The sequence below is a fragment of the Trichechus manatus genome, unplaced genomic scaffold, assembly GCF_000243295.1.
Source record: "Trichechus manatus latirostris isolate Lorelei unplaced genomic scaffold, TriManLat1.0 scaffold00023, whole genome shotgun sequence".
Taxonomy (NCBI): Eukaryota; Metazoa; Chordata; class Mammalia; order Sirenia; family Trichechidae; genus Trichechus; species Trichechus manatus.
The window spans coordinates 7,696,291-7,707,882 of record NW_004443959.1 but is presented as its reverse complement, the minus strand read 5'-3'; the positions used below and the strand labels follow the sequence as shown (position 1 = coordinate 7,707,882).

At 51.1% G+C, this 11,592-nt stretch overlaps 1 protein-coding gene across 2 annotated transcripts in view; it reads left to right on the top strand.

Moving 5' to 3' along the window:
* The first annotated feature begins 482 nt into the window (after positions 1 to 482).
* The window catches only part of SLC66A3 (solute carrier family 66 member 3), a 23,528-nt gene continuing 12,418 nt past the window's right edge, over positions 483 to 11,592 (top strand). Inside the window, exons 1-5 of one of the 2 annotated variants that reach the window (XM_023728252.1) lie at positions 483 to 709; positions 7,609 to 7,691; positions 7,771 to 7,840; positions 9,164 to 9,221; positions 9,681 to 10,917. In XM_023728252.1, the coding sequence (XP_023584020.1) occupies positions 567 to 709; positions 7,609 to 7,691; positions 7,771 to 7,840; positions 9,164 to 9,221; positions 9,681 to 9,686 (360 nt within the window). In that variant the 5' untranslated portion in view covers positions 483 to 566 and the 3' untranslated portion in view covers positions 9,687 to 10,917. Of the gene's footprint in view, positions 710 to 7,608; positions 7,692 to 7,770; positions 7,841 to 9,163; positions 9,222 to 9,680; positions 10,918 to 11,592 lie in introns of those variants that run through there. The other variant, XM_004373056.2, reaches the window with a different exon arrangement.

Sequence of the window (11,592 nt, the reverse complement as noted above, 5' to 3'; positions counted from 1 at the left end):
TCAGGTCTGCTGAGCTTCACGCATTTCAAAAGGAACCCGACTGGACGCTCAATGCATTGAAACCAGAATAACCCTTACCTCTGAGGTGCAGAGGCATAAAAAGTGGCTGGTATACCGTTAGTCCAATAGTAACGAAAGAAATACTTGCTGAGAGAAACGAACGAAAAACCCCTACACGTTTCGGGAGCGGAAACTCCCAACAAAATAGTCCATCCCTCCAGAAGGGTGCCCGTTTGCCCTCCCCAGGTGCGCGGGACAGACTGGGTGGCTCCTAACGCCACCGGTCGATGGATCAGGGAAAAGTGAATCAGCAGCGGGCTGCGCCCGGGCGGGGCGAGCCGGGGGCGGGCGGCCGGGGAAGGCGGGCCCGGGGTGGGGCGGGCCGGTGCCGGGGCTGAGCGGGAAGCGGTGGCCGGGTAGGGCGGGCCCGGGCCGGAACCGGGGCCGGGTAGGGGCGGGCGGCCGGGGAAGGCGGAAGGACTCGGTGGAGCCCTGTGGCTCAGGGCGGCGCGGCTCCCCTGCCCCCAGCGGCCGAGCCCCCCGCGTGTCCGCAGCCCGCCGGCGCCATGGAGACGGCGCTGCTGTCGTTCTGCAACTGGAGCACGCTGGGCGTGTGCGCCGCGCTCAAGCTGCCGCAGATCTCGGCCGTGCTGGCGGCGCGCAGCGCGCGGGGCATCAGCCTCCCGAGTCTACTTCTGGAGCTGGCCGGGTAAGGCCCGGGCGGCCGAGCAGCTGCCCTTCCTCCCTCGCCTCTCGGCCAGGAAGGTGCTGGGAGGCCGGGAGAGCTTCGGGGTCTGATAAGGAAGGGGCCGGGAGCAAAGTCTTGAGCGCCTGCTTGGAAGCTGGGCAGCTACTAAGGGTTGACTCGGTAAGCGACGGGAACGCGCCTTGGGGCTGCAGGTAGCACTTCTCAGGACAGTTCCCCACTCGTGATTTGAAGCTCACCAAGCCTTGTATGGTATTAACTGAGTGAGCATGCCCATTTTACAATCGACGGCTCGGAGATCTGGGGAAGTCATCACTGGCCCGTCAGTGACAACACCAGCGGGTAATTAGTATTTGCAGTTCCAGGATCTCCCATATCCATCATCCCCTCGGGCCTCTGCTTCTCACCTGTACAATGAGTTTGAACTATGATCTCTAAGGACCTTCTGGCTTTAAACAGTTACATGTTCCTTTGGATTCAGAGAATGGAGAGATCTTTGGAGGGCGAGGAGGGGGACATGAATCGACTCTTGAAAGGTGGGCAGGGGTTGGACGGGTAGCGGGGAGCTGACAGTGCTCAAGGAGTGAGTTACCAGAAACTCGGAGTGGGTGGCCTAACTTTTGGTTGGAAAGACTCGAATTAGTTGGATAACACAGTACATGAAATACAGCACTCTGGCCGCTTGCGCTGGCAAGTCCTGGTCCTCCTCCCTTTGCTCCTCGGCAGCCCAGGCCCGCCAGTTACCACCCCAGGGGGCTCCGAGGGCTGGTCCTCAACCGAAGCTCTCCCCGTAAGGGTTAGCCCGGTTGACTTGACCCAGGGATCCCGGGAGAGAAAGAAGCCAAGAAAGGTGGAGAAAGAGGAGACCTGGGGTGTGGAAGGGGTGAAGGGTCCTGGGCTGAGTCCCGTAGGATGGGCAGAAGGATGAGGGGCGGCGCCCAGGCGCTGGAGCCACGCACCCGGCCCTGCGTGGCGCGCCCTGGCTGCGTCCATCCGAGAGGCTTTGAGCTGAGTCTTTCTGGAAAGGCCCGGCAGACAAGAAGGTACTAATCCTCACGGGTTTGTAAATGACCCTACGCTGGCGGGCCCCGGGAGCATGGCGGGGATGGGAGAGTAGAAAGAGGCTGCTAGTCCCGGGAGGGGGAAACAGCAGTTTATTTCAGATTGGGGCAGCCCTTAGGTTGGGCGGGAGAGAGGGATTAGGGGGCGAGGCAAAGGAAACTGGCTGGAGGAGACCCAATGATTGCTGGGGGTGGGGGATGAGAGTCGGCTGGGGGTGTGTCCCCGAGGGTATGGAAATCCAGGGAGAGGGGGTGGCCTCAGTTGTTGATAGGTCCTTGAGCTGGGAAAGATGAGGCTGACTGCAGCGTCAGGAGAACAGCAGATGCCTGTAGTCTAGGGACCTGCTGTGGTGTACCATCCCAACTCCCCTATCAGCTCCACTGCCTCCATTCCCACCATTTTTGCTCCATTACTTAAAAAATGCAAACCCAGAGGGGACAAAGGAATGAGGGCTCATCTTAAATCCATTGTCACTATCTAACAGCTAACCTTAGCAAAAAAAAAGCATTTCCCCTGACCCGGAAAGACTGAGGGTGGGTTGGTGGGTGGGAAGCTTTCAAAGTAATTGCCATTGCAGGGAGCCTGTCTCAGGGTCTTGCAGCTGCTCACTTGCAGGGAAGAGCAGGTGTATGCTAGGCTGGGCCTGCCTCTCAGGCTTTGCTCCAGGGTCGGCTAGGAGTGCCAAGGTCAGGGACAGACTTCTGTAAATGGGTTCGGCTGTATCAAGGCCCAGCTCCAATGCCAGCCTCTCCAGGAAGCCCAGCTGGAAGTGATCAGAGGCTCCTCCCACTGAACAGCATTTTATCTGTACCTCAGGCAGCAATTTTTTAGAGCACTTTCTTTGTGTTAGACACCATGCATTATATGCATTATCTTTCTAATCCTCCCACCCAGGGAGGCCAAGTACCTTGCCCAAGCTCACCGGCAGTAGCAGGGCTGTGGGCTCAGTGGGATCCTTGTTTTCTCCACTCTGATTCCCGCCCCCCGCCCCTTCCCCAATCACTGGGTCTTGCTGTCTTCTGATCTCGTCTACAATATTGTGGGTAGAGAAAAAGGACTGGTCAGCACCCGCCCCCTCCCTGACTCCCCTTCCCACCTTCCCAGGTGATGGGCAGCTGGGACTGGGTGCTGTGGGGGGATGGGGGCCAGGCGTGGGCATAGTGCAGGCCTGACTGTTCCTAGTGGGCTGTGCCTGCAGGCCCCTGATCAGAGGCCAGGCGGGGCAGCCAGAATTAGAGCAGAAGGAACCCTGAGGGTATTTACCATCAAACAACAGTGACCTGTCAGAGGGCCCTGCCATTTCCTCAGAGTAACCTAGGACACATGTAGTACGTGACCTTCTTTGGATCCTGATTTGAGCAAACTAACTCTAAAAACCCACTTTTGAGAGAACTGGGTAAATGTGAGTTTGGACTGTGTCTTAAAGACCCCAGGGGATGATTTTTAACTTGGTTTCGTGTGACAGTGGCATTTTATGGCTGGATCGTGGAGCGGGCAGGTGAAGTGATGTGTCCGGGGTGTACTTTCAAAGATTTCAGCAAAGGAAAGGAAAGGGAATCAATGAAGAAGATGTCACAAAATGCTAGTTGTTAAAACTGGGGGTGGGGTTTATTACACTATTTTCTCAGCTTTGTGTGTATGTTTGAAAGTTCTCACAATGATAAAAAGGCCCATCCTTACTCCTTCTTTCTTGCATCCATGGGGTGACACATCCTGTCTTCAAAATCACCGGCCCAGTGGGGAGAACAGACACTTACCTAAGAGGAGACGTTCCCTGATAGAGGGGTCCAGGGAGGCCCTGATCTGAACCCAGGGAGGGGAGATCCCCTAGCTGAGTCTTTACTAAGGAATAGGAGGTGAGTATGTGGAGAAAAGGATATTCCAGGCAGAAGGGGCTCCCCGAGCAAAAACCTGGAGGTTGAAACTAGGAGCAGCATGACTGGAGGACTGTGTTCAAGCCAAAAAAAAAAAAAAAAAAAGAAGAAGCTAAAGAGATGATAGTAGCTAACTCTTTCAAATCAGCCACCATGTGCAGGCTCAACAGTCACATGAGGTAGGGACTGTTGTTCTCCCCGTTTTACAGATGGGGAAAGCAAAGCACTGAGAGGTTAGTTAAGTAACTGATGAGCAGGATTATGAACCCAGGCAGTCGAACTCCAGAGTCTGAGTCCTTAACCACTGTGCAACACTCAGGAGCGCCACACTCTAGGCCTGCCTTTATCACAGAGCCCCGCAGGCCTTAGTGCCTGCCAGGGCAGGAGCAAACACGTGTCTCAGGAAGGTGACTCGGGCAGGCTGTGTTGTGGAGGAAGGATTGGCCGGGGAGGCCCCAGGAAGTGATGCTGCATGGGAGGAGGTGGGACCGGATGTGGCATCAGGAAGCAGGTGTCCGCTGTGTGGTTAGGCCCCCAGGCAGGGCAGTGGCTGGTGCTCCCTACCTGTTGCTGCTATCATTTCTTACGCTTACCCCACAGGTCTTTTACCACGTGTCCTGGACAGGTTCCTGGGTGGGCGAGAGTGGGCTGTGAATTGGGAGAGGTGTTGAGGTGGGAATTCTGTGGCAGGTGTGCTACCCCTTCCTGCACCCCGTCACCTCTCCTTCAGTCCTGCCTTTAACTCAGCACATTTGTGGGGCAGGCTGAGTGGGTCAGACCCTCTTCCCACCCCCAGCAGAGCAGGCTGACTGTTAGGCTATCGCACGCCCATTGGCCTCTGGGTGAGATTCCTTTGAAAAAGTCTTCAGTTCAAGTTCCACTCAGGTTATGTTATGGGTTGACTTGTGTCCCCTAAAAAGATATGTTAAAGTTCTAACCACTTGTTTGGAAATAGGGTCTCTGAAGATGTTATCAGTTAACATGAGGTCATAAAAAAAACCCAAAACCAAACCTGTTGCCATCGAGTCAATTATGACTCATAGCAACTCTGTAGGACAGAGTAGAACTGCCCCATATGGTTTCCAAGGAATGGCTGGTGGATTCAAACTGCAGGCCTTTGGGTTAGCAGCCGAGCTCTTAACCACTGCCCCACCAGGGCTCCAACATGAGGTCATACTGGGTCCTAATCCAGTGTGAGTGGTGTCCTTAGAAGAAGAGAAGAGACAGAGAGGGAAGATGGCCATACGACAGTGGAGCAGAGATTGGAGTGATGTACCTAAAGTCAAGGAGGGCCAGGAACCACCAGAAGCTGCAAGAGGCTAGGAAGGATCTTCTCTAGAGCCTTCAGAGAGAGCATGGCCCTGCTGACACCTTGACTTTGGACTTCTAGCCTCCAGAACTATGAGAGAATACATTTCTGTTGTTTTAAGCCATTGAGTTTGTAGTCCTTTGTTACAGCAGCGTAGGCAACTAGTGCAGGCCACTTAACTTCTCTGTGCCTGTGTGTGTGTGTGTGTGTGTGTGTGTTTTAAACTTCTGGCATATATGCTGAAGTAGAAAACTCAAATGACTCCTCAGAGGAGGCAAGGGATATAAATGAGCTAGTGGGGCTGGGTGTCAGATGACTGTGTCCTGATTTTATTATAATAGGCATTTTAATGTACAACGGTTTGATTAAAGAAACAACAACAAAAAAAAAAAAAAAAGAAAAAGAAAAACAAAGTTACTATCCCCATACTCCCCAGGAGCAAGGGATGGTTACTTTTGAAAGTCTGGGTTCCACCAAAAGCATAGCAAGTGCACCAAAGAGCCCCCTTGGGAGTAGACAGCCTCTGGAAGGGGTGATGGGAAGTGCCCAGGTTGGGTTTTAGGAACTCCATGCTCTGGTCTTTGGTTTGTCCCTGAGTTCTTATATAACCTTGGCTTCTTTGGGCCTCAGTGGCCCCATGTGGCCTGTAAAATGTGAAGACCAGCACAGATGACTGGAGGTAACCACAGCTCTGACACTCCCGAGGTACTCATTCCTGTCCTGAAGATCTCTGGCTATATCATGGGATGTATGCGTAAAACAACAGAAATTTCTTCTCTCATAGTTCAGGAGGACAGAAGTTTGAATGAAGGTGTCAGCAAGGTTGGTTCCTTCTGGAGGTCTGAGGGAGAATCTATTCCATGCCCCTCCCCTAGCTTCTTGTGGCTCCCGGCAATCCTTGGCGTTCCTCCGCCTCTGTCTTCACATGGTGTCTCCCTGTGTGTCCATGCGCTCTTCTCTTCTTGTAAGGACACCAGCTACTGGATTCAGGCCCCACCCTCATCCAGCATTACCTCATCTTAATAAATTATATCTGCAAAGATCCAATTTCCAAATAAGGTCACATTTGCATCTCTCAAAGTCCTCCCACTCATTCTTTCTGCTTATTCAGCAGAAGTGGGTGGGATGCACCATGCCTACCCTCCCACCCCAGCCCCCAGGGCACTCACTGGCAACTGAACAGAAAGGTCCTGCTCAGGAGGCAGGGCAGGAAGAGAGGCTTTACAGCAGAGCAGGTGCTGGGGAGAAACGCTTGCTTGTCATCTGAAGCTGGGGAGATGGCCAACTACACAGCCCCCAGAGAGCTGGCCTTGGGGAAAGTGTTGGATTTCTCTGCAGCTGACGGTGCAGTGGTGAGGTTCCTTGGGAACGGGGCTGACCAGGTGAGGCCTGGAGAGGCCAAGGAATGGGGGTGAGTCCAGGCCTGGGGGAAGCTTGTGCTGCTCAGCACTGCTGGGAGCAGAGCCCCACTCCATGCTCCTGCCTCCTGGCCTGTGACCCGATCCTTCTGCTCCACCCCAGCTAAACCAAAAATGGTACACCTTTGACAGAAACACGATCTGACGAGGCACAATCTGACCCAGCCTGTTGCCTGCTTTGTTAAAGCATGTTTTCCACTGAACGTTCCCCTGAGAAAGTCACAGCTGGTTAAATCCAAATAATGGATGAAGGGCTCAGAATTACCCCGGGATAAGCAAGGGACCCACCCAGCATGGGTTGAAGTCCCAGAGCTGGGGGCTCCCCTTCCTTCCTGTCCCTTGTTGCCCAAACACATGGGTGAGGGACCCACACAGCTGGCAGACAGAGACAGACACCCCGAGACACAGCAGGGGGACGTAGGCACAGGGTCTGTGGGAGGTGACTTGGCTGGGATGGTAGTTGGGAAGGCAGGAAGCATGGGCCTTTTCTCCCGAGACACATGGGTCCTGGAGTCTGCAGGGCCCTCCTCCACCTCCCACACCGCCACATCTCACCAGAGCTATTCAGGGTGGTTCTCGGCCCCCCTGGGATCTCTCTTGACCTCTGCAGCTGCTCAGGGTGACCAGGGAGTGTGTACATCTTTCTGAGAGGCAGCGGCTCAGGGCAGGACCCCAACTTTGGAGACAGATCAGGGTCCAAAGCCATGGTCACTTGTAATCCTGGTCATGGGATTTGACCTCTGTAAAAATTATTTGTAAATGGTTATATTAAGAGAGCTGACAATATTATCATTAGTTGCCATCAAGTTGGCTTCAACTCATGGTGACCTCACGTATAACAGAATGAAACGTTGCCCGGTCCTGCGTCATCTTCATGATCATTGGTGTGTTTAAGCCCATCGTCAGGGCTGTTATGTCAGTCCGTCTCATGCAGGGTTTCCCTCATTTTCATTGGTCCTCTACTTTACCAAACAGGATGTCCTTTCTTAGTGATTTGGTGATAATGTATATTATATTCCTTGCACAGGCCTAGCAGGTGCTGGGTGCTCAAAAGCTCATGGAGATTATTAAATTAATATTCTATCTTTTTTGATCTAAAACTTTCTTCTTAACACTTCCAGACTCCCACCACCCGTTCTAGGATTTTGCAAACAGACCTGTATCGTTGGGTGCCTGGCTGGGCCTTGACTGCTGTGTACTGGGTCAGTATGTGTTAACGTGTGCCTTTCTCTTCCCCAGGTTCCTGGTGTTCCTCAGGTACCAGCATTACTATGGTTACCCGCTGCTGACCTACCTGGAGTACCCCATTCTCATAGCACAAGGTAATCACCCCTTCGGGCCCAGCACGCCTGCCCCCGTGTCTCCCCTTCCTCCCCCTCACGCGGAGACATGCTCTTGCAGATATCATCCTCCTACTCTGTGTCTTCCATTTCAATGGCAATGTGAAGCAGGCTGCTCCGTACATGGCTGTGTATCCTTTCAGGATCTGAGAATCAGAAATGTGATTAGGGTGTGTTATTGAACAGTGGCGTTACCAAGCAGCGTCCTTTAGATGTATATTTTTTGGTTAAACTACAAAAGAAGCCCCAATGCAAGATACTATGTAAGCAAAAATGTGTCTATCCAGACCACAGATGCTCTCAGTACAATTCCTCCCTGGCAGCCTCCCCTCCGGGACCAGGTTGCTCCTCTCCCTGGAAGGTGCTGGACTAGGTGGGAATTGGGAAGGCAGGAAGCACGGGCCTTTCCTTCTGAGATGGGCGGGGTCCTGGAGTCTTCAGCCTCCTCCCTCACCAGAGCTAGAATTTGCTAACAGGGGAAGTGAATGCAGACTTAGCGTCTCACTGCTCAACATGCTCAGCTATAGAAGCGCCCTCTGCTGAAAGTGACAATGTCCAACTTTGTTTATTTGTGACATTTTTTTCCTTCCCCCAAAATATTTGAAGTAATAATAATGGCAATATCTAACAACTGGCAATTTAACACAATGCCGCTAACCCACCTGGTGAACTAGCTGGCTTACTACTTGTTAGTGGGTCTGGGTTCATGGTGGCTTGTTCAAAAGTGAAAATCAGGCTCCTAGTCAGGAAACCCTGGTGGCACAGTGGTTAAGTGTCACAGCTGCTAACCAAGGGGGCAGCAGTTCGATTCCACCGGGCGCTCCTTGGAAACTCTGTGGGGCAGTTCTGCTCTGTCCTATATGGTCGCTATGAGCCAGAATTGACTCGACGGCAATGGGTAGTCAAGATATTAGTTCAGAGGTTGAAAATTCCAAAATGAAAATCCAACATGGTTCCTCCCATCTCCCAGCATTGCCCACCCCAGCTGTATCATTTTTACAATGGAGTTAGTAGGGAAGGGGAGAAATCAGTAAAAGAATTTCAGTTTAACCAATTTTTTAGAACATTCCTGCTCCATAATGTTGGACCTCTCTTTGAAGTGCTTAACTTTTGACATTAAATTGGAAATATCTGCATGGTCAGGAATTAAGGGGGCAGTTAAAGCAGTTTGGGATATTCCCAACACTAGGGAATGATCCATGAACACAGATTTATTGGTATTTTTCTTCAATAATCTGTTCTTTTGAACTTTAAGCAAACGTTCACTTGAAACCAACGTTTTTGTCTTTTCCCAATAAGACATGTTCTAGTAGAATCTTTCCCAGTTACACATTTGGTTCATGTCTCTGTGGTCTTGGTTTGTCTCCATGAGATGGGAAGACTTTGAGCTTGGGGTCGGAAGGGTGGTGGGGCTGGCAGCAGCTGGACTGTGATCTCCCTTAACACATGATAAGATTTTTGTCTTCTTGGTTCATCCTCACGCTGCAGAAGTGGATCATAGATCTGGCCATGGTAAGTACTTCCCCTTGGAAAGAAAAGTGTATGAAATAGCAGTCTGTCCTCTCCCTCCTCTTCATCCACGTGCCCTAGAAAGAACTTTGGAGATCAAGGGTTTAACTGCAAATTCTTCAGTGGTACTGAGGGATAATGGGGATGAAACTCAGGGCTATCCAAATACTAGAAGACATTTAAAAACAAACAAACAAACCAATTGCCATCAAGTCAATTCTGACTCATGGTGACCCCATGTGTGTCACAGGAGAACTGTGCTCCATAGGGTTTTCAGTGGCTAGTTTCTCAGAAGCAGGTTACCAGACCTTTTTTCCCCAGGGTCCACTGGGTGGGCTCGAACCTCCAACCTTTTTGTTAGCAGCCAAGTGCCAAACCATTTGTGCCACTCAGGGACTCCTATTAGAAGGCATTATTCTCATTTCAGTGGTGGCAACGTTTTTTTACTTCCTTCTTTTGGAGTCATAGAGAACCAGATGGAAGAGGTGGTTCACAGCTGTAGAATGAAGAACTGAGCATCAGTTAAAAAGCTTCTTGGTAGGTTAACGATTACCTATTGGCCACATACTCATTATTTTTAGACTTTGCTCCCAAAATACCTTTTTTTCCCTCCCTCCTTGGAATTACTTGGCCAAGGGCCAAAAATTTCCACGGTGTGAGAACTGGATTCTGATAGTGGGTCAGGAAGCGTTTGACCACAGCTCTCCTCTCCAAGGTGACTAAAGTGAACCCTTCCATCCAACAGGGAGGAGGAGGAGGATTAACTGGCGGTGACAAGTCACTGCCTGCCACACCCAAACTCAGAACTTCTTGGCTGTGACCCTTTTTTGGAAAGTGGACTGGATTCTCTGAGTTGCTTTTCGGCTGTCTGGATCTGGTGTGGTCCTGGCTGTGTGGGGGTGTGACTGAGGGTGTCATGTAGCAGCAAACCTTCACCCCAAGGAACTCTTCTGGGGATGCTGTGGTACAGGCTTGTCAGGCCTCGGGCCCGAAGGTCAAAGGCTTCCACCTGCTTGTGTTTCTTCTGTGTGCTTACCGGTGGTTTGTTCTTTCATATTATTTAATTTCCATATATTTCTTTATCAGGCAGGGGCTGAAGTCCAGGCTCCACGCTGTCTGTCCTTCATACTCCCTCAAGCACTCACTCAACAAGTACTCATTGTGGGCCTGCTCCATGGTGGGTGCTGTGTCAGGCACCGGGGCTAGAGGTAAACAAGGCGGGCAGATTCCAAGGGCCCGAGCCACAGGGCAGGAGAAAGCACCTGGGTGTCAGTGTTCTCATGGAAAGCCTTACATTCCTGTGGGGGAGAGGGTGCTGTTTGAATTAGTGAAAACCCTCAGTTATACAATGTTTACAAATAAGCTGATTTTTGCTTTCAAATGCGTGTACCAGTTCAGACTGACACATTGTTTCCACAGAAGTCCTAAATTGTGCTTTAATGGTTAGATCATTTGATAATTCACATACTTATAATTTATTCACAGAGATATGATTAAAGTGCTTAAGAATGTTCTCCAGAACAGTTTACACATCCATTCTCCTTTCCAAGCCCAATCATCCATTAGACTCTACTGTACAGAAACATATGATCATCTCCAGTTGAACATATATGGTAAAACTGTCCACGTCTCGGTTATGGCCCAGACTAAAGCTCCTTCGTGATTTTAATGATGGCATTTTCTTCAGAAAGACAAATCTGGTAGAAGATCTAGCAGACAAGGGTCTGTCCATCTGCCATCTTGAAGTCTGTGTGTGCAGATTTCCCGGCCCTCCCTCTCCATCCCACGCCTCCTTGTCCCTGCATCTGACCCTGCTGCATCTGACCACCAGCTTGTGCTGACCTTGCATCCTGACTAGTTCTCAGATGCGTTTCTTCCTGTCCATTCCTTCCACCTCTGCCCTAGCTCAGGTCGCTTGGATGGCACAAGAACTTCTGTCCTCACAGGTCTCCCTGCTTGGGGTCATCTGTACCCAGCTCCCAGTGTGGCCCGTCCTTGGATCTGACCGCAGGCTTGGCCATGGGCCCTTGCTCATCTCCTCCACCTGAGACTATTTGCTAGATGGGCGTTCTGCCTTTCCCTTCTCCATGACTGTCCCATGTCCAAGTAATCTCTTCTTTCCTCCCATGTTATCCTGTGTTTGCCTTTATCATGGCATCTTCCAAAATGCATTATTACTAAGGATTTACTCATTCAACAAGTATTTATTGAGATCCCTGGTGGTGCAGTGGTTAAGAGTCAGCTGCTAACCAAAAGGTTGGCAGTTCGAATCCACCAGCTGTTCCTTGGAGACCCTATGGGGAAGTTCTGCTCTGTCCTATAGGGTCGCCATAAGTTGGAATTGATTCAATGGCAACTGTTTTGTTTTTTTTTT